The 20,613-nt window shown below is 46.4% G+C and overlaps 4 protein-coding genes across 7 annotated transcripts; 2 read left to right on the forward strand and 2 right to left on the reverse strand.

Annotated features, from left to right (window-relative positions):
- The first annotated feature begins 3,806 nt into the window (after positions 1-3,806).
- LOC121299745 (cysteine and glycine-rich protein 1-like) lies at positions 3,807-10,201 on the forward strand. The gene is made up of 6 exons (XM_041227745.1): positions 3,807-3,912; positions 6,300-6,409; positions 8,117-8,285; positions 8,399-8,528; positions 8,650-8,743; positions 9,051-10,201. The coding sequence occupies exons 2-6, from the start codon at positions 6,301-6,303 to the stop codon at positions 9,125-9,127; spliced, it is 579 nt and encodes a 192-aa protein (XP_041083679.1). The 5' UTR covers positions 3,807-3,912; position 6,300; the 3' UTR covers positions 9,128-10,201.
- A 3,458-nt stretch (positions 10,202-13,659) lies between these two features.
- LOC121300186 (gastrula zinc finger protein XlCGF67.1-like) lies at positions 13,660-14,058 on the forward strand. The gene has a single exon (XM_041228681.1). The coding sequence runs from the start codon at positions 13,660-13,662 to the stop codon at positions 14,056-14,058; it is 399 nt and encodes a 132-aa protein (XP_041084615.1).
- Positions 14,059-15,411: 1,353 nt separating this feature from the next.
- Positions 15,412-17,844, reverse strand: LOC121299743 (uncharacterized methyltransferase YdaC-like). 4 transcript variants are annotated; one of them, XM_041227742.1, is made up of 3 exons: positions 17,625-17,844; positions 15,871-16,354; positions 15,412-15,726 (listed from the first exon to the last, which is right to left on the reverse strand). In XM_041227742.1, exons 2-3 carry the CDS (start codon positions 16,304-16,306, stop codon positions 15,530-15,532), a joined length of 633 nt encoding a protein of 210 aa, XP_041083676.1. In that variant the 5' UTR covers positions 16,307-16,354; positions 17,625-17,844; the 3' UTR covers positions 15,412-15,529. The 4 variants fall into 4 exon arrangements, with proteins under 4 accessions (XP_041083676.1, XP_041083674.1, XP_041083673.1 ...); XM_041227740.1 differs by having other exon boundaries at positions 15,871-16,357; XM_041227739.1 differs by having other exon boundaries at positions 15,871-16,308; positions 17,625-17,841.
- A 607-nt stretch (positions 17,845-18,451) lies between these two features.
- LOC121300187 lies at positions 18,452-19,950 on the reverse strand. The gene is made up of 3 exons (XM_041228682.1): positions 19,798-19,950; positions 18,873-19,245; positions 18,452-18,684 (listed from the first exon to the last, which is right to left on the reverse strand). Exons 1-3 carry the CDS (start codon positions 19,948-19,950, stop codon positions 18,452-18,454), a joined length of 759 nt encoding a protein of 252 aa, XP_041084616.1.
- Between the last annotated feature and the right edge of the window lie 663 nt (positions 19,951-20,613).

The raw sequence follows: 20,613 nt of genomic DNA on the forward strand, positions 1-20,613 counted from the left end.
TGCTGTATATTGAGACATATGTGCTCATCTGAGAGAGAGGGTTCTCCAGCAGCACAGAGGCTGCATGTGTTTGCACCAGTGCTTGCACTCTTTTTACATTGGTTGTAATTGTGCTGGAAGGGGTTCTTGGTATAATGCTGCATGCACAGTCACACACCAAGTGAATACAGAGTTGATTCTGTTCATTAGACTGTACACACGCTTGCACGTACTAGATTAGAAAAGGGACTGGATTTCGACAAAGTATTTTAAGCAGTTCAAAACGATATGGAAAAAACAAAGCAAGATCTGATATCAAAAAAAAAAAAATCACAAAACTTGTGCTGTGCCTGGTAGACTGCTTGCAAGCTGTGAGATTGAGATCATTGTGCTGTACTTCAAGAGGTATTTAAAACAACACCGCTGCACCCACAAGCATAAACACAGGGTCTACCATCGCTGTACCCAAATTAAAAAGCGCCCCTGCACACACGCACACCTTCTGCGCTCAGCAGAGCAGGAACAATGCAGAGGGGCGCAGCTGCAAGGGGAATAACTGGAGCCCTCATTAATCACCCAGCCGCCACAGAAACTCGCTCAGCTGCCCTCTTCACAGTGTCGACTGTACTCTTCAAATAACTATTTAACTTCAAATAACTATTAAAACACCTTCCAGCCTTGCGCCCTTCACAGCCCTGTATAATAAGACTGTAAAACACTGACGCTTACAGGAAAATGATCGTTCATCATGGTATATAATAATAATAATAATAATATAATAATAATAATAATAATAATAATAATAATAATAATAATACGGATTTAAATGTGAATGAGACTCCCTCTTTAAATACCTCTGACGTCATCATCTCAAAGACTGGTGTGTCAAACGCATCCTCGCTGATTAAGAAAGGCCGGGAGCTAAGAGGCGGGGTTTAACACTGCATCTAAAAGCCTGGTAATAAGATTGCCACATGGGGGCAGTGTTGCACACCTCTTTACACAGGCCCCTCATGTTTTACAATAGACAGCACAGCTAAATAAGACACATTGAAACAGCATCGCTCCTTTTAATGATAGACACACATTCTAATACAACAACACACTACTGGCTGTGCCACACCAATATCAGAGTCTACTATATATGAAGTACAGTATAGGTGCAATCAGAGACTACTATATATGAAGTACAGTATAGGTGGAATCAGAGTCTACTATATATGAAGTACAGTATAGGTGGAAGCACAGAGATACCCAGAGACTGAACTATCGCCACAATGAGGGTTTGCTTTAAAAACTAAAACAGCTGTAACAGTATGAGGAATATAAAACTACCCAGAGGCAGCTTCGCTGCTTGAAGTAACAGTTTCATGAATGCTCCAGGAAGTTCAATACTAGTTTTATAAAAGAAGGAGGGCCCAGTCAGTTAAGTTCTCCTGGGATGGGCCCCTAGCCAATTGGCTGGACCAGTTTCGATCCCAGGATGGTACAGAATTCAACTGCTTCTTTACTGAGAGAGTCTCTGAACGCTGTCACCCCTGACAGCTCCTCCCTGCAGTATGTGAACAATCCCTCACTGCTGCCCACCCACCTCCTCCTCATCAGAGCAAGAACCATGTAAGGAAGTGAAGTCTTAATCAACTGCTTCCAACAGAGAACAGCCCCCACAGAGCTCTGCTGCATTGTGCTTGCTGGGCTCCGAGTGTCATCGCCACCAAACAATCTGGGAAAGGGAGTTCAGGGAACCAGTTTGACCACAAGCACAAGGAATGAGGTGGGAATGTTACAGACGCTGCTGACCCCTGCTGGAGAGAAGAGGGCACGGCTCAGGCAGCAGACTGTAGACACCGGGCTGTGAAGAAGGTAAAGGGCTTTTTGAAAAACAACTCGTCAATAAATAAATCAGCAGGACGAGGTTGTGCAGTCAGCCAGTCAGACACCCTGATGTTTACTGCCGTATTAAAACACGCTCGGTGCCCAAAGCAGACTGGAGAACGAGCAGGACCGCAGTTCATCAGCATGGACATGCATCTGACCTTTTCCCTTCTGAAGCGTGGAGCTGTGCTCTGCCAGAATGATTGGCTTTCCTAGCCCATCTCATTTCCTTTTTGAATTGCTTAGGATTTCCCTGGACGGCACAAGAGGCATGAAGAATTAGCCTCAAGGCTTAAAAAGTTCCCGCATCTCAGAGCCCCTGTAATGGCACAGCACTTGGCAGGGCTCAGCTGTGGTTGGGTCTGATGTGCGATTGGTCTTTGTCATCTATCCCTTTTCAGGGATCTTCAGCAAGTTCCCTGAAACTGGCAGGCAGATGTTTTTTGTCCAAACAAGGAGAAGTGTTTGCAAACATGCCCCTCCCTTCTGAAATCCTGAGTGTCGTTTTTTCAAGCCTGCGTCACCGAGAGAAACCACAAAGCCTACAGTGGGCATGTTTCAGTGAGAAAGCACTACACCCAATAGAAAGAGAAACACAAACACTGCGCTACACTGTCTACACCCCCCCCCCCCACTCGTTTTACCCCATTACATTTAATTTAGGAAGTTGCTGTCTTTACAGAGTCTGTTCATATGTTTTAGAATCCATAGTTAAATGAAAATTATTAAAGCTATCTGACAAAAGCCACCTGATACGAAAGGCTTGTATGATGGCTGAATATGTATATAATAACACCCTGTGGGTCTCACACTGGCATTCACATAGCAAAGCACGGACACATTGTTTACCAGCTTCTAGGTGCTTCACACTGCTTTCATTAGGTCTGGCTAGACTGGCAAAGCTTTGCAAATCAGAAACAAAGCATCAGACTTGGAACAAACCCCCTGCTGCCTCAGTGAAGCGAATGCATTTCCACTGCCCACGCAGTGACTCATCACCAAGCTGGACACTTTGAATAGGTCAGGATGGTGAAGCGAGCCCCATCAATCCAGCAGGAGCTGCAAACACACGGTCCTGAGAACGAACCCTGAACCCAGCTGCCAGTTAAAATGACACGACTCTCTGCACAGCATCTCCATTAAGCTGCCTCATCAACGGATGGGGTCGCACGTCTATTAAAGCAGTCTGGACTAACAGCCCACAACAGCAATCCATTCTGCAATTGTCTATTAACAGTGTGCAATGGGGCGGGCAATCTCCAGTTTATACAGCAACGCCATAGATCTTCATGCAGTGTGCGATCTGTTCCAGTCCTCAAGTGGTTCTCAATGCCAGCTAGTAACGACTGCAACAACATCCATTCCTACAGTGGGAGCAGAGCGCTAACATTCTCTCATTACGATATCACAATGGGATTGGAGCAGGGCTGGTTTGTATCGGAACTCTATTGGGAACATCTGACCCCCAAGAACGTTGCACCTGGAAGCAGACAGCACCAAGACTGCAAATAAAGTTACTTTACTTTTTAAAACTCTTCTTCACTGCCAAACATGAACTACTTTAGATGTGTAATGACTGCAGTATAGGATACTGACCATGAGGTTAGGGTTTCGGTGCAGGGAGAGGATTATTCATTGTTTTATTAACAATAACATGACAGGCAATGACAGTGCAGTGTCCTGACAGGGGAATTTCATGTTGGGGAAATAAAAAAATAATTTTGTCAAATAACTTTCTCTCTCCGTGTCTTCAGAACACCGTATTTTATTTGCAGAATTACAACTCTGAAAGTGGCACAAGTTCCCTGCTAGCTGTGGGTGTGTTCTGCAAGAGCTTCTACCACCCCGCCCCCCTCCCTCACCCTTCACTGTGACCCCGCCTGTTGCCTCGGTGTGGAGAGCAGGCAGAGCCCCCGCTTTATTAAACAGGGAAGTGCTGAACTGCAACCACTCCCTGTAACAGCAGAGCAGCTGGAGACACAAGCAGCAGCAGCAGCAGCAGCAGCAGCCAGACTGTCCCAAGGCTCCGATCTCCACAGCCATCACTATCAGCGACAGGTAAAGCAGGGGGAGCATGGTTAACATGCACTGGGGAGCGCATTGCAAGAGCAGCGCTGGGAAACACAGCCAAAAGCACCAGCCGTGCTGTGCAATACGAAACCTCTTTGCTGAAAATAAGAACTGCTCTTCAGTCACAAAGACGCTTAGGCGTGCCCATTTCATTTTTTTCATGTTTGCGTTCTGCAAACCACTGCACAGTCCTAGAGGCTTGTTAATACAATTGCTGTATTTGATATGATAAGGTTACATTTCAATCCAAACTTTTTTTGCACTGCAAAAAGGTGCCCAGCAGTTTGTTTGCTTATCTTGGTACCAGATCTAAAATGTTTATATAGCGTGGGTGAATATTTCCCAACCCCTGCCTCTGCCTTTCGATGGAGATGCACACATTTTCCGTGGCATGTTGTTTGAGGAGGCTGCCCGCTATATCGAGGAACCAAAACAAAGGGAATTAGCAGCTTCCTCGGATTTTGCTGAACAAGATTCTGTAAACAGCCAGAAAGTGGGCATCGAAGCACGGTGCTTTATTTGAACTGGAAACACTACAGCTGATGTCTATTATTTTATTTAGCATGGAAATGCACAAGTATGGATGTTATCCTGTTTAATAATGTATACGATATGTACAAACCAGTGAGCTCATGACACTTAGCAGGGATCGGAGGGCTGCTGGCAGAGATGTAGTATTTGTCACACGGATTCATTGTCCCAGCTGTGAATATCTAAATTAATAATTGTGAAGCTCCTCAGCTGGTTCCAATACAATGGGTGTCTTGCAGCTGTTTTAATACAGTACATGTTATTCTTTGGCAGAATTTCCATAATGAATTATTTTTATTGGGTTTACTGACTGCTTGGCGCAGAAAAAATGGTTTTGCTGATCAATCGTTTGCTAACGATTGAGCTTTTGAAACCCTTGCAGTTAGAAATCAGCCAGTAAAAACTGCTACAAAAACGAAACCTTGATTTAATAAACCTGGAAAATTACAGATGATATAATCAATTTTACAAGCTTTGTAAAAGGGAAAAGCATTACCAAATCCATTCTACCAACAGCTGCCAAAACTCCCCCAAATAAAAGAGATGTTTTCTTGTACTTTCATTTGGTCTCTAAGGAGCAATAAAAAAAAAAAAAAAATGCTGGATTTGTCATCAAATTAGGCAGAAACAAAGGGATTCGTTGTCTAGGGAGCCATTTCCTTCAGGTCCACACTGATCGCAGTACAGCCTGTTCTTGAAATTAATAGGGTTAAGTTTCAAAGATAACGTCAATGCGGTGTTCTGAGCCACAGCCAACAGATATGCATTTCAGTCTGAGCTCCCCTATTAAACGCTACTTAAATAATGCGCATTAAATCATGCTTTGAAGACACAGAAGTGCAAACAGCCTTGCGTAACTTTCAGGGTCAAACAAGAGACAAGCGGAGAGGCTTCGGCAGTATTTTCAAAACTGACAAAAAGAGGGACGAAGTTAAAATGAAGACAGGGCCAATATTAGACAGATTCAGGTGGAAACTAAAAAATGAAAGCTCTTAGAAATGTGGAGAAAAAGCAGAGCTCGTTTAGACAAGCACTAAAACACAAATGATCCGCAGATCTTCTTTCAGTGTCAGGGTATTTACAAGCAGCTACTCTCCACCAAATAAGGCATGGTGTCTGGAGCTGAGAACAACTCTCCCTGGACAGAGACCCAGTACTGAGGGGGAAGCAGGATAGGGAAGGGCTTAAACAAACAAGGCATTGGAACAAAACAGATCACGTGTGGAACGACAATTTCCAGATGAAACGATTCCAAAGGCAGAACTGCTCCACAGTGCCTTGCAGCAGTGATCCCTTTCTCTGTGAACGGGTGGCACCTGTGCTGTGGGAGGGGTGTGGTTAGCCAGCTGACCCCGAGCGACCGGACGGTGTTTTTTGAGGAAACTCAGTAAAACTTGGCTTGATTTCCTGCGAGATTCCAGTCTCTCCTGTTTGCCAAACCCCAGGAACACCCCCGCTCGGCAGTCACTGGTTCCATTGGGCTGGACAGGATGTTTGGTTCCTTACCCTGCCATTGTGACAGGTTTACATTTCAAATCCTGTATCACTGTTCCTGCAGAACGAGCTTGAGTGGTGGAAAGATTTCCAGAAACACTGAAGCAACAGCTCCATGGGAAACGTCTCTAAGCTGAGGGAGCATGAAGCCACTTTATCAGGAACAGTAGCTTGAAACCTGCTTCCAGGAGACCTAGTTTGCGGTTGCTGTTTCAAACCCCGTCTGTGTGTCCGAGTGTCCTGGAAACACGTTCCAAGCCACACAGTGGCTTTGTGTTCCCTCAGCTCAAGGGAAATGAGCCTCCCGCTTGTTAATTCGCTGGAGTCGTTTCTCTTCTCTCTCGCGGCAGGATGCCTTTCGGCGGAGGGAACAAGTGTGGCGTCTGCCAGAAGGCTGTGTACTTCGCAGAGGAGATGCAGTGCGATGGAAAGAGCTTCCACAAGTCCTGCTTTCTGTGCAGTAAGTCCAGGCTGGATCAGTGGAGGGCTTTGGTTGCATTTCACAGTAACACTTTACAATAAGTGTCTCTAACTGCTGTGTATTTACATAGTAGTTGCTCTGTAAATACACGTGTGCTTACTCAATTGCAATGTTATTATGCATCGTTACAATGCACTTAACATAACGACACAAATACCAGCGCAATTATGTTTGCAGGATATAACCAGAGCCCTAACTCTAACCCTTTTCTGATACAATTGTGGACTTGCATAGAGCTTGCAAACAGATTGACACATCAAGTACACTGCAGCTGTGCAGAATAACATTGCAATTAAGTGCAGGTACACCTGCATTGACTATGCAACTGCTATGCAAACACACAGTAAGTTACCCATTTTACCACAATGCTGTTTCAAAAAAGCACCAGATAACAAAACAATGATTACATGTTTTCAGGCCATTTCATGCAGCGTTAGGACAGCGGTTAATCACAGGGGTTTCCATGGTTACAATGAATGCCTTCACGCTTTCGTAATGACTGTATAAACGTTTGCATTCCTGGAAAGCAGAAACAGTACGAAGCTGTCCTTGAATTAGTCGGATTGCACTGTCCCTCTCTTCGCTTTACTGGCGTCTCTAGCGCAGTCACACACCATTTAAAATGCCATCGACGATCGACCTGGGCGTGTGGATCGTAAGAAAACCAATAAAAGCACTCCAGCTGTCCAGAGACACGGTTTAGACAAATCAGCCCGTTTCCTCGTATTCTCTGGCAAGTATAAGAGACTAGGAGAGCTCCGACCCCCTTTGTTTAGACTTCAGCAGGATCGTCTCGCTCTGACACTCGGCTCCACATCCTCAGTTGTTTATACGAAGCTCCAGCCTCTCCTCTCTGGAATTTAAAATGTCTGCGAAGCAGCCAGCGCTGCCACTTCATCTTTAAACAGAGGAAAACAAAAAGATGAGCCTTGCAGGGCAAACCCGAGCACTGCCCCTTCGTGAAGGAACGGTGTAAACAGATTGACATATAGAGCATTCGGTTAAACGTTGTAGGTCTTTAGCAGTATAAGAATAACACACAGGGTAAAAATGCCATCAGTTTTTCATTAGTGTTGCAAATGGAGGCGTCCTTATTTGGTAAAACCTTGCTCAGGCTTCCTTCTCTTTAAGGCAAGCTAGGCCTGGAATGTTTACAAGGTGAAAGTTAATGCAGGGTTTGGATGCCTGGTCTGGATTCTTCAGTGCAAACCCTCCTCAGTCAGAGCCAGACAAGAACAAGGCATGCTGCAGCTAGTTTGAGTTAATAAAAGTAAGTTATTGTAACACAGTTTAAAATAAATAAATAAATAAATAAATAAATCAATGCCACATTTCAATAAACACATTGCTTTGATTCTTGTGAAGCATGCAAGATTCCTGGCAAATACTGTTAGCCCTTTGTACACTGCTGCCCCACTAAGGTTCATTGAGCGACGTGATAGGCTGCTGCCTGTGTAATGGGTTCGTTGTTAAGGTTAGAAATTATAACCTGGTTTAAAGCTACTGGTCAGCCAAATGTGTCTGCAGTAGGAGGAAAGATATCCAAGAAGCTTGGTTACAGTTTATTAAACAAAGCACAAGTGAAATCGTTTGACTCTGCTGCTTGCAGGGCTGCTTATAAGGTAGCAGGGTTCCAGTTTTCGAAGCACTGCACTAATGGGCGAGGCTCTCTCTGCTGTGTTCCAGCGGTGTGCAAGAAGAACCTGGACAGCACCACTGTGGCGGTTCACGGAGACGAAATCTTCTGCAAGGCCTGCTACGGGAAGAAACACGGGCCAAAAGGGTACGGCTACGGCCAGGGAGCGGGGACTCTGAGCATGGACAGGGGCGAGGGACTCGGGATCAAGCTTGAAGAGTAAGTGCAAGGCCCCCCAGAGCCTAAACCTCACCACCCTGGCCGCTGGTCTACATTACAGCCAGCACTCCCCTCACTAAACTCGGGAATCCCTTGTTCTTGTGTTTGAACAGGCAGGGAGAACACCGTCCCACCACCAACCCCAACCCCTCCAAATTTGCCCAGAAGGTCGGGGGGTCGGAGGTGTGCCCCCGCTGCAGCAAGGCTGTCTACGCTGCAGAAAAGGTGGTGGGCGCTGGCCAGGTAAGCGGTTCCACCTGGTCTGTACTCTTCACTGCTTCTTTCCGAGTAGCGCTCCAGTATTGGGCAGGGGTGTTTTACTGGCAGGCAATGCTCGACTGCTTCCCTTTTCTCTCTGCACCAGGCTTGGCACAAGAGCTGTTTCCGCTGTGCCAAATGTGGCAAGGGTCTGGAGTCGACCACCTTGGCGGATAAGGATGGAGAAATCTACTGTAAAGGTGGGTGCAGAAAGACGGTGCGGGCGTTCTGGTAACTGCAAAACCAGAATACTGGCTCCTCCCTACTCTGGATTGCATCAACCATCTACCCAGAGTTATCCTGGATTACCCCTTAAAATGAGAGATGCATGAAACCCAGGCTGCCTCCAGGAGGAATCCACTGCTGTAAAATGCTCTACTAAAATCCAGCTGTGGCTTACCCACAGTTCAAAATCAACCTCCTAGTTTCTCTCAGTTTGAGCTCAGCATATATATTTTCAGTAATTCAATTTCAATTTCATAAGCAAACCACATTGTGTCTTCACAGCATGTTACGCCAAAAACTTTGGCCCTAAAGGCTTTGGTTTTGGTCAAGGAGCTGGAGCGCTGGCCCATGCCCAGTAAGAGGTGCCCGGATCCACGCAACACCGGGACAACCCGGACCCCTCTGCTCCAAACCACTTGCCGTTCCAGCAGCCGTTCCCACTAGCGCAGCGTTACATTCTACCCCAAGTTACAGATACCCTCCAGCAAGAGAGTGGAGGAGAAGTTCAGGCAGGAAATGAACAGAACGTGGACCAGTATTTATTTGAATTCATTGTCACACCATCTGTGCTTCACATCCTCTCTGTTTTATAGCGTGGAAGTGACCCTGTATTCCCTGCCAATGCTTTTCAGGCGGTATCAACAGAGTTCCAAAAAGTCTGCATTATTTAGATTCAAAAGGAATTCATTTCACATTCTTTTTTTTAAAAATTTTATTCAAACTGGATTTAACAAAAAAAAAATATATTGACGTGAAATATGCAAATTATAACTTGAATGAATGTTAAATGAGTCCATTTATAACACGCAAAGACATTTCTCCACACGAAAAGGGAAATCAAAAACAATCTCCTTTTGAATCTAATCCATTTTCAATAAACAAATGCTTCTTGAGAAATGATTTTAGAATGCAAAATGACTTCGCTATGAATGCAAAAAAAGACACTAGTTTTAAAAGCACATACCTTGTACCAGAGCAGGGTAAACTAACCTAAAAGATGAAATCTGAAAGGGCGGTGCAAGCACAGAGCAGCTAGTCTCACTGCAGGGCTGGTTGCAGGGTCTCGGCTTGCGTGCGCACTGGAATCTACCGCAGATGCCCTCGGATCGGTCCGCATCCATGGCTCTGGCTTTACCTGCTTGCTCGTTCCAAAGCTCTCTCTGCTAAACCTCTGCTGCTTTCCATTTAAAGAGCTCATTCACTTCAATAGCGTGGAGCTACGAAGCCTGGCATGTGTTCCCTCTGTTTAATAACCAAGACCTCCCCCAAGCATGAGCAGCTTGCACACGAGCCAGTGGTGAGGAGACGCTGTGCAGCCCCTTCACTGCACTGCAGGAAACTGCATTAGTGGATGAAATGTGGCTGAAATGTCTTGCTGGGGAAATTGAAGGTTTGTCCTCCAATGTATTAAAATAAACAGTATTGAAATAGTCTTTAAAATGTATTGGAATTTTTATTTCTTTCTCTGCCTGAAAAGAACAATGAGGGGAGGTGTTTGCTGTGGGAATGCAGCGATGTAATTACTCCACAGAGGAACGCTCGCGGAGCGTTCATTGTTATGCAACAACCAAGCGCAGTCTGGAACAGCGGGATCAGCCCCGTCGTTCTGGCACTGGATTGGAATGAATGTGTCGTGGATCCAAAAAAAAAAAAAAACTCCATCCTGTTCCAGCACACCAGCCTCTACAATCACACATCACAAACAAAAGAAACTTGAATTCACTGTTTATATATAAACACTATTTTATATACAGACCTTCTTTAAAACAAGCAATCAAACACCACCTTTAAAAGATCAAATGATCAAACCCTGCGTGCAAACCTTCATCACGCAGCTTCCCTCCAGCACACACACTGTCTCTATCCACACTGATAACAATGTGCTTCCCTCCAGCACGCACACTGTCTCTATCCACACTGATAACAATGTGCTTCCCTCCAGCACGCACACTGTCTCTATCCACACTGATAACAATGTGCTTCCCTCCAGCACGCACACTGTCTCTATCCACACTGATAACAATGTGCTTCCCTCCAGCACGCACACTGTCTCTATCCACACTGATAACAATGTGCTTCCCTCCAGGGACAGAGCGCTTCCATCCAGCACGCACACTGTCTCTATCCACACTGATAACAATGTGCTTCCCTCCAGCACGCACACTGTCTCTATCCACACTGATAACAATGTGCTTCCCTCCAGGGACAGAGCGCTCATCCAGCACGCACACTGTCTCTATCCACACTGATAACAATGTGCTTCCCTCCAGCACACACACTGTCTCTATCCACACTGATAACAATGTGCTTCCCTCCAGCACGCACACTGACAGATAACAATGTGCTTCCATCCAGCACGCACACTGTCTCTATCCACACTGATAACAATGTGCTTCCCTCCAGCACGCACACTGTCTCTATCCACACTGATAACAATGTGCTTCCCTCCAGGGACAGAGCGCTCATCCAGCACGCACACTGTCTCTATCCACACTGATAACAATGTGCTTCCCTCCAGCACAACAATGTGCAGCACTGTCTCTATCCACACTGATAACAATGTGCTTCCCTCCAGCACGCACACTGTCTCTATCCACACTGATAACAATGTGCTTCCCTCCAGCACACACACTGTCTCTATCCACACTGATAACAATGTGCTTCCCTCCAGCACGACAGCTGCACTCACCCACGCTAACTGTCTATAATAGTGCAATCCTGTCGTGCTAGAGACAGCTGCACTCACCCGCGCTCGCGTAAACTCGGGGTTCAGTTTCTGTTTATTTTAACAGATCATCCCGCACCAATCGGACAAACACGGGAAATCAGCTAGCTGTATCGGTGTGACTGATGGACACGATCCTCGCCGGTGTGCGCTTTAAGTAACTCGTTAGCAAATCAATTCAGTTCCTTTAGCGACAGTTCACGCAATTCACACTCACTTTACACGTTCAATGAAGTCAATTCACTTGCGGTTAGAGGGGGGAGTTGAAATACCTGACCCGTGTTAGTGTCCCGGAATTACAGAGGGTCAGCTGGCAAGCCTACCTGCAACACATACCTGCTGTGCTCACTGAACACTGACAAATACCTATCCGTACCGGACTGGACCGCGACCCGCACCCTGCTGCCCTGTGCGGGGACAGGCACAGTCATAAAGCATATTACAGCTTCGTGAACACTGGAACCACTGCGGCTCACAGAATAAACGCCGTGCTTTGTACTCGACCATGGAGTAGATCGCTGCCTTCTCTCCTGCGGCGTGCTTACACAGGGCTGGTCAGAGAACTACAGATCCCACAATCCTCGCTGGTGTCTCGCTCAGAGGAAGGGGAATGTTAACACGTGTTTCAACAGGAAGGTAGCTCCGCTTCGGCTTGGAAGAGAAACAGAGTAATGAATTATTAAATTGGTGAGAGGAACATCACACTAGGGCAAATGTATTTTAACGACGGCTTTATATTTGTATTTTTTAAACTTCCGAGCTGATCACTCTTTCTATAGCTCCTGCTGTTTGTACAGAATAAAGTAGATCAATTGAAACTGGTTTGATATCTAGAATGAGTTTTGTGTTTTGAGAACGATCTAGGATGAGTTTTGTGTTTTGAGAACGATCTAGAATGAGTTTTGAGAACGATCTAGAATGAATTTTGTGTTTTGAGAACGATCTAGAATGAGTTTTGTGTTTTGAGAACGATCTAGAATGAGTTTTGTGAACGATCTAGAATGAGTTTTGTGTTTTGTGAACGATCTAGAATGAGTTTTGTGAACGATCTAGAATGAGTTTTGTGTTTTGAGAACGATCTAGAATGAGTTTTGTGTTTTGTGAACGATCTAGAATGAGTTTTCTGTTTTCAGAACTGTACAGTAAGAATGACTGGTTTCTTAACACGACGATTCATCTAAAGGTGGACCAGGTGTGTTCCGTGTGAGCGGGATGAGTTTGAAACGAGGCATCTAGCTTTACAAACCGCTAACAGGAAAACAAAACGTCTTTCAAGAGGCATTGAGACAGCCGTGCCACCTGCTGGAGAAGGCTGCAGCATTGCACTCTGGGAGCATTCAGAGCAAGTACCCGTATGTTTGTGTTTATAAATATCCGTTACTCTTTTTTTCTTCTAATGATTGGGATTGGGATTGGGATTGGGATTGGGGGTGTGGGTGTGCTGCCTGACCACTCTACTTTAGCATGTGTTTGAAGAGCAGGTGATTTATCTGTTCAGAGCACAAGGTATTTACGGAAAGGTTCTTGCCGTGTATTTGCTGTTTCTATAGTTTGTTACTGCATGTTACTCACCTACGTCTTTTGCATGGTTACTAAAAACAGCCTTGGTAGTTTTTTGCTTGCAGGGTGTATGTTAGTAACGTAAACGTGTTCATTATTTGACATGAGAATAATTACCCAAGCAAAATGCTGTGTTAATTTAGGGAATATATAATAGTGTCCCCTGTTTTTCAGGGTGGCTGTGGTGAAGATAAACCGACTCCTCCTCGTGTTGCGTGATCAGCTAATCAAATATGGACTGTGCCCCCATTGAAGAAGAGGCCTGTACCCTGCAAGCGGCCTCCTGTAACAAGGGGCCCCCTGGCATGGAACGTGGCCACATTAAAGAAGAGGCCCCTGATCTGGAAGCTGTCCCCGTGGTAGAGGGGGCCAGCGACCAGGAACCCGTGGACATTAAAGACGAGGGCCCGGACGTGGTGCTTGTCATTGTTAAAGAGGAACCTCCTGAATTTGAACCCGTGAGCACTCGGTGTGAGCCTGACGCTGTGGATACTAGCGAGGAGGAGTAACGAGGAGGTTAATTATTTGACATGATAATAATGTGCCACTGCGTGGAAACGGACCGTCTCTCGCAGGAAGAAAAGTTTAAAGCCTTGAAATAGAAAAATGCTTCCAGGTTCTGTGTCTGAAACCAATTCCAGGACCTCAAACAACTGCCACAAATGCAGCGAGTGTGGGAAGAGGTTCAGCCAGTTACAAGCCTGCAGAAACCACCAGCGCACTCACACAGGAGAGAAGCCCTATCACTGCACCGTGTGTGAGAAGAGCTTCAGCCAGCTGGGAACCCTGAAAACACACCAGCGAATTCACACCGGACACCGGAGAGATCACTGCACCACTTGTGGGAAGAGTTTCAGCGACTTGGGGAACTTCAAGCAACATCAGCAGATCCACACAGGAGTGAAAACATGTCGCTGCACTGACTGTGGGAAGACTTTTGGGAACTTGAATATTCTCAAAACACCAGCGAATTCACACCGGAGAGAAGCCCTATCACTGTGCTGAGTGTGGGAAGAGTTTCAGCGACTTGGGGAACTTCAAGCAACATCAGCAGATCCACACAGGAGTGAAAACATGTCGCTGCACTGACTGTGGGAAGACTTTTGGGAACTTGAATATTCTCAAAACGCACCAGCGAATTCTGCACACAATGTGGGAAAAGCTTCGGGCATCTGAACAGCTTAAAAATCCACCAGCAAAACCACACTGGAGAGAAACCCCACCAGTGCAAAGAATGTGGGAGGAGTTTCAGTCAGTTAGGAAACCTTAAAAAACACGAGCGCCTTCATACTGGAGAGAGACCGCACCCGTGCACGCAATGCAAGAAGCGCTTCAGTGAGGTGTGGGCTCTGAAAAGACACCTGCGAATTCATGACAAAGACATTGTGCACAAAACAGACGTGTGTCCTGAATAGATAACGTGACTGACTGCTGAGTTCAGGGCTTCTTACCTAGGTAGATAACTCTCCATTTCAAACGTACCCAAATCCCTTTACTGGGCGTCCCGTTAGACTGGGGTTCCCCAAAACGTATCCAGTTTATTATCTTTTAAATCACAATGATATGACTCACCTGTTATCATTCTCTTTAAAAAAATTAATAAACAGAAAAAAGTGAATTGCTTGTTCTATACCTGTTTGTGTTAATGATCCGGTATCTCGCTGCTGTTTCATCACATTTTCTTTGCAGTGTTAATGAGATCCTGTATCTCGCTGCTGTTTCTCACTAAAATACATGTGCTGATTAATGAGAGAATGATTGTGCTGGGTGGAAGGGTGCAAGGCATGTGTTAAACGGTATTCTATTCTCTATGCTTCCATTACCCACCCAGCAGTGACAGATGAATCCACTGGATCCAACAGACACAGTCTGGATGAACTCTGGTCTTTTTCTTTTTGTTTTTGTAACCCCTAATAAACTCTCAACATCTCCAGCATCGTTCCTTTTTTTTTTGCTCAGGTTTCCATGCACAATCCTTTTGCCCTGCCTGACTGGTGCGAGAAACACTGGAAACAGCTGCTGCGGTCAGCAGGGTGAAGGGAAGGGATGCGAGGTTTTGAACTTGGGTGTGTACAGAAATACATAAGCATGTGGAAGCAAATGTGAAATCAGTGAGGTGAGTTTATTCACTGTGTACCCACAGTGCCAGCACTGGTGCATCTCCGTGCCAATGCTGCTAACCATCAGTGAGGAGGATGTTTTTATTCACTGTGTACCCACAGTGCCAGCACTGGTGCATCTCAGTGCCAATGCTGCTAACCACAGTGAGGATGTTTTTATTCACTGTGTACCCACAGTGCCAGCACTGGTTCATCTCCGTGCCAATGCTGCTAACCAGAGTGAGCAGGAGGCTTGAACAGCAGTGAGGATGTTTTTACTGTTGATGGGTGTTCATTAATATACCAGTGATTCGACTGGGACATTTCTGGGTGACCCACACTAACACCCACACCTGCACCAACCAAGCCCGCCGCCTTCACTTTGCAGCAGTGGCAAAGATGGCCTGGAAGTCCCGCCCCTTGTTCTGCTTCTCCTCCAATCGGACATCAGTGAACCCAGCAGAGCGCAGGGCCTCCATGTAGGGCTCGGGCGGCCACTTCTTGTCCTGAAGGACCCCGCAGGACACAACCTCTTTGAGGGAGGCCATGTTGAGGGTCGTCACCATGAGGGCTCCTGAGAAACAGAACAGGTATTTTAGGGGGTACAATGCAGAGTGAATACCCCTCCAACAAAACTGTGAACAGATTGTGCACAACAGGCATGCTGACAATCGCACTGAGACGCCGCTGTGTGCTGCACTGCTCAACACTGCCCCACCTGGTTTCATCACCCTGTGCAGCTCCGCGCTCCCGGCTCGCAGGTCAGGCCAGAAGTAGTAGCAGTTGCAGTGGTACACCTTGTCCACGGAGCAGGCAGGCAGTGGGATGGACTCCACGCTGCCCTGGAAGAGACGCACCTTCCCCGAGGCGATGTGATCCCGCAGCCTCTCACTGGCCACCTTGTGCATGTACTCCGAGCAATCGAGCCCCAGCAGCTTCCCCCTGGGGTCGGTCAGGTACTGTACCGCCTCCTGCAGACCCAGCCCCGGCCCGAAGCCCACCTCCAGAACCGTGCTGTCGGGCTGGATCTCGCACAGCCTCACCGCTCTCTCCTCCAGGGCGCGGTTCCGCCTCTCCAGGAACTTGGTTACCAGCCAGCCGCCCAGGGACTGTGTGGGGTGCCCCAGCTGCTGGGTCAGCTTCCTCGCCAGCATTCCTGCACAAAGACAGCAGGAGCCAGTCCTGGGTTACAGAACTGCCTTCTGCTGGTGAAGCATTTTAATGAGCAGGAGTTTGATGTTAACTAAACGATGCCTCCCCTGTGACATCTCCTGCAATGAATCCAGCGACTCAGGTGTGACGCTGCTCCCCTATGACATCTCCTGCAATGAATCCAGAGACTCAGGTGTGACGCTCTCCCCTATGACATCTCCTGCAATGAATCCAGAGACTCAGGTGTGACGCTGCTCCCCTATGACATCTCCTGCAATGAATCCAGAGACTCAGGTGTGACGCTGCTCCCCTATGACATCTCCTGCAATGAATCCAGAGACTCAGGTGTGACGCTGCTCCCTTATGACATCTCCTGCAATGAATCCAGAGACTCAGGCGTGACGCTGCTCCCCTATGACATCTCCTGCAATGAATCCAGAGACTCAGGTGTGACGCTGCTCCCCTATGACATCTCCTGCAATGAATCCAGAGACTCAGGTGTGACGCTGCTCCCCTACACTTTGATATCACTCTGAGGTCGGTCACATGACATGTCATTGGAGTGAACTACAGCTTTGGATGATGGTGATGGTGCTCCACTATGAAAGGCGCTATATAAAATAAAGATTGATTGATTGATGTAGCTGCAAACTTCATCTACAGTGCTGTCTTTGAAATATCTGCATATTACAAACTGAAGCAGAAAATAGAAACTACATATATAAGGACAAGAACATACTCACATCACTAGTGCAAGGGGCAGTGTTTCACACTGTGTCCAATCCCTGCTCAGTGTTAAAAGTAAACTGAATAACCTCTATTGAGAAGCTCTGCTGTTTAATGTGCTCGGCTCAAGCGCTTGGATAAGAATCTCGCTTGCACTGGATTTCTGAAAGCATTTGGAAAGCCCCACAGCAGAAGGGCCGCGGTAACGCTGCGAATGTCAATAAGATAAAACGTTTAGCAGGATCAGCAAACCGCGCCCTCTACCGGCTACTGAAGGTATAACGAATGGAACGCCATTACGAAACACCCACAGAACTGCATGGGTGTCGCACATACAAAACAGCTCTTTGTGGTACTGATACAAGAAAATAACATTTAAAAAACACTCGGAATGTGTGCATGCTGCAGCTAGACTGGCTTTAGTGTACTGAAAACTGCTTCTGGATTTCGATTACTGAATTACGAACTGTTTACTAAACGAATGACTCTTAGTTTCTCTGCACGCAGAGTTTACACGCGTGGACCAGTCATGCAATCCAAACTATTCTACAGGCAATCCAAAATATCAGAGGCGGTTTTATCATGGTTACGTACCTCTGTAGGCAGATTGATTATGTATCGCTGCGGGAAATAATCAGCGGTCTAATTTCAGTTCATACTGACGCTCCGCTACGTGCGGACTTCGACCTGCGCTGAATACGGAGATGACGCCAGCCTTACACTGGCATGAAGTTAGGTCTTGCGTGTCCATAAACGCAGACCTGCTAAACTTTCCTGGGTGTGACTGTTCCACTTTAGAGCCATCGTGCCTCTTCAAAGCGGCGCCCCTTATTGGCGCAGCGCCTGCCAATCCAACGCCACCGCATGATTAACTGCTTGTTCAAATTGAAAGAATAGAATAAAATAAAATACCATGCAGTACCACTAGAGGGCGCTTCAGGACTATATATTACAAAACCAATGGTACGCAATACACCATAATTACATTGCAACGCTGCAGGGGTTTCCAGAGCTAATCTAGAATTGATTTTGCGTTGGTTACGAAAAAGCCTAGCTTCCCAGGCTCTAAGAGCCTCTACTTCAGATATCAGTTTAAATGCATTGAAACGATTTTATTTTGATGTGCATGTTCATATAAAGTGATATATCGGATACATTGGTTCGTGATGACTTGAGGAGTAAGACTCCATACAGCTGTGAAATGTCAATGCATTGCTACACTTCAGAAGACTGTCGCCTTGTATTATGTATCCATGATATTAATGGAACCGCTACAGCGGCTCCCTGCCCCGGGCTATGAACAGAACAAAAAATAAACACAAACTGGATTTTAAACAAGGTCTGCTTGCATTTTATTAAATTGATTTGCATTGTAGTGTGGTAAATCCATTCTTACAGATCCACTACAGACCCGTGTCTTTTTAAGCGTATCTCTTTATTTCAAGACATTGCTCTCTCTGTTTCTCAGCCGTGGCGAATATGGCCTCGAATTTCCTCCCCTCGTGGTATTTCTCCTCCAGACGGACATCGGTGAACCCCGCGGCCCGCAAAGCCTCCAGGTAGGGCTCGGGCTCCACATTCGCCCCCTGCAGGAACCCCAAAGACAGACTCCATCGGAGGTAATCCAGGTTTAGAGTCGACACCATCAGGGCTCCTGGGACAAAGAATTCAATACGCGCTGGGTCATTCTCGGCAGTTAAGTTAAACCACACTCAGCTGGGACTCAATGGCGGGTGCAAAGCCAGTGTAAAAGCTGACTGTATAAGGGAACCCCCCCCCCCCCCAAAAGAAAACCAAGCATTTGAAAAAATAACATTGCCACCACAAACACGCAGGACCCACGTGCCCCATTCCACGGGGCAGAATATTTGAGAATGCGGGGTTGTACGGGCAGGTGGTTTAGCAGTGTACCTGGTCTCATGACTCGCAGCAGCTCTGCGCTCCCGACTCTCATGTCAGGCCAGTACAGGTGGCAGTTGCAGTGGTACACCTTGTCCACGGAGCAGGCAGGCAGGGGGATGGACTCCACCCTGCCCTGGAAGAGACGCACCTTCCCCGAGGCGATGTGATCCCGCAGCCTCTCACTGGCCACTTTGTGCATGTACTCCGAGTAATCGAGACCCAGCAGCTTCCCCCTGGGCTGGGTCAGGTACTGTACCGCCTCCTGCAGACCCAGCCCCGGCCCGAAGCCCACCTTCAACAGGACGGGGCAGTGTTAGTGTCGGCCCGGGCTCTCTCACCATGGCATCGTATCCGGGAGCATTACCTTATTGCGCCATTTCATTAATGTTAGAACAGCTGACAATATTTAGGGTATCAATAATGCCTGTATATTTGTTAATACAAACTGGACAACTCGCTAGCTGAAGGTCCTTCTCTCGTCTAAGGGCTACCGAAAGATAGACCACTTAAAAAAAAAAAAAAAAAAAAAAAACCAGTTATTTTACCCCAGATTGTCTCCCAATTTATTATTATTATTATTATTATTATATTTTAGAAGGATTTCTCCTTTAGGAATAATATAAGAGACCTTCTGGGAAATCTCTGCCACCAAGCTCACTCGCCGCCTGGCCTGTAGGGGACGAGAAACAGACCAAGCCGAATCCCACCTCCCCAAATCCGGGAGCGCCAAGACTCGCCCTGCACGACGTGCGGCTCTGCTTTTCCCAGATGAGTCACTTGGGGACCCCCTGAACTGGTTTATAGTTTGCATTTCATAGACCCCTCCCTATAATAGAGAATAGACAGTACAGTAAAGCTGCAGTACCTCCAGAACCGTGTTGTCTGCTTGTATCTCACACAGTTTCACTGCGTTCTGCTCCAGAAACCGGTTCTCCCGTTCCATTAGCCTCTGTGTCACCCGGCCCATTAGAGTGTTCTTTGGGTGTCGCAAATGCTGGGTTATGATTTTGGTAACCATCCCTGTGTAGATAAATAAAATATAGACGGTACCAGAAAATAAACAAGCGCCATTAATGCATTTTGAAGTTAGTATTAGGTTCTCACAAACACATAATACAATGTAAACAAAAAAAATTAAACACATTTTTTAAAAAATATATATTTTCAAGACTACAGGATTCATGCTAATTTGATGCAGTGATGTGTAATCAAGGATTGATTTTAGATATCAGCTTGATTTTATATATCAGGACCATGCAGACACCTTTTTTAAGGAGCCCATCCTTTATTTTTTTCTCGGAGTGATAACTTATGTATAACCTCCTGCTGCTGCAGGATTAGCAGCACGAGCAGGCCAGTTTGGCAGAAGTTGGCACAGAAGCTTATGCAGATCAAGTGGACCATCAACAAAGCTTTCAGTTATTGGAGCGCTCAGAACGAGAGTAAAGGAGCGTAATAAACACAGTAACGCATAGGTGCACCATAGGGACCCTGTGTGTTCAAATTGCAGCGTGCTGGCGCGTCTTACCTGCGCTTCTAGGTGTCGGCTGGACGAGCAGAAGCGTCTTGTCTTTATTATTAGTAGCGGCAACAGAGGTTCTTGAAGAAGTAAAGGTTTCTTTTTTTATAAGGTTTTATACTCTTTGTAGACAAAGGGCTCTTTGGGGCTTATCTCGGTGCA

This window comes from Polyodon spathula, chromosome 25, assembly GCF_017654505.1.
Source record: "Polyodon spathula isolate WHYD16114869_AA chromosome 25, ASM1765450v1, whole genome shotgun sequence".
Classification (NCBI taxonomy): Eukaryota; Metazoa; Chordata; class Actinopteri; order Acipenseriformes; family Polyodontidae; genus Polyodon; species Polyodon spathula.

Bases quoted from the DNA above. Each gene is read 5' to 3' on its own strand.
- LOC121299743 (XM_041227742.1), bottom strand. From the start codon at position 16,306: ATGCTGGCGAGGAAGCTGACCCAGCAGCTGGGGCACCCCACACAGTCC. The intron at 15,727-15,870 runs GTGGGGCAGTGT...TCTGTTTCTCAG, and splicing joins GCACAGGGTGATGAAACCAG to GAGCCCTCATGGTGACGACC.
- LOC121299745 (XM_041227745.1), top strand. From the start codon at position 6,301: ATGCCTTTCGGCGGAGGGAACAAGTGTGGCGTCTGCCAGAAGGCTGTG. The intron at 6,410-8,116 runs GTAAGTCCAGGC...GCTGTGTTCCAG, and splicing joins CAAGTCCTGCTTTCTGTGCA to CGGTGTGCAAGAAGAACCTG. The intron at 8,286-8,398 runs GTAAGTGCAAGG...GTGTTTGAACAG, and splicing joins CTCGGGATCAAGCTTGAAGA to GCAGGGAGAACACCGTCCCA.
- LOC121300186 (XM_041228681.1), top strand. From the start codon at position 13,660: ATGCTTCCAGGTTCTGTGTCTGAAACCAATTCCAGGACCTCAAACAAC.
- LOC121300187 (XM_041228682.1), bottom strand. From the start codon at position 19,950: ATGGTTACCAAAATCATAACCCAGCATTTGCGACACCCAAAGAACACT. The intron at 19,246-19,797 runs GTACTGCAGCTT...GGCCGACACTAA, and splicing joins CAGACAACACGGTTCTGGAG to CACTGCCCCGTCCTGTTGAA. The intron at 18,685-18,872 runs GTGGGTCCTGCG...TCTTTGTCCCAG, and splicing joins TGCCCCGTGGAATGGGGCAC to GAGCCCTGATGGTGTCGACT.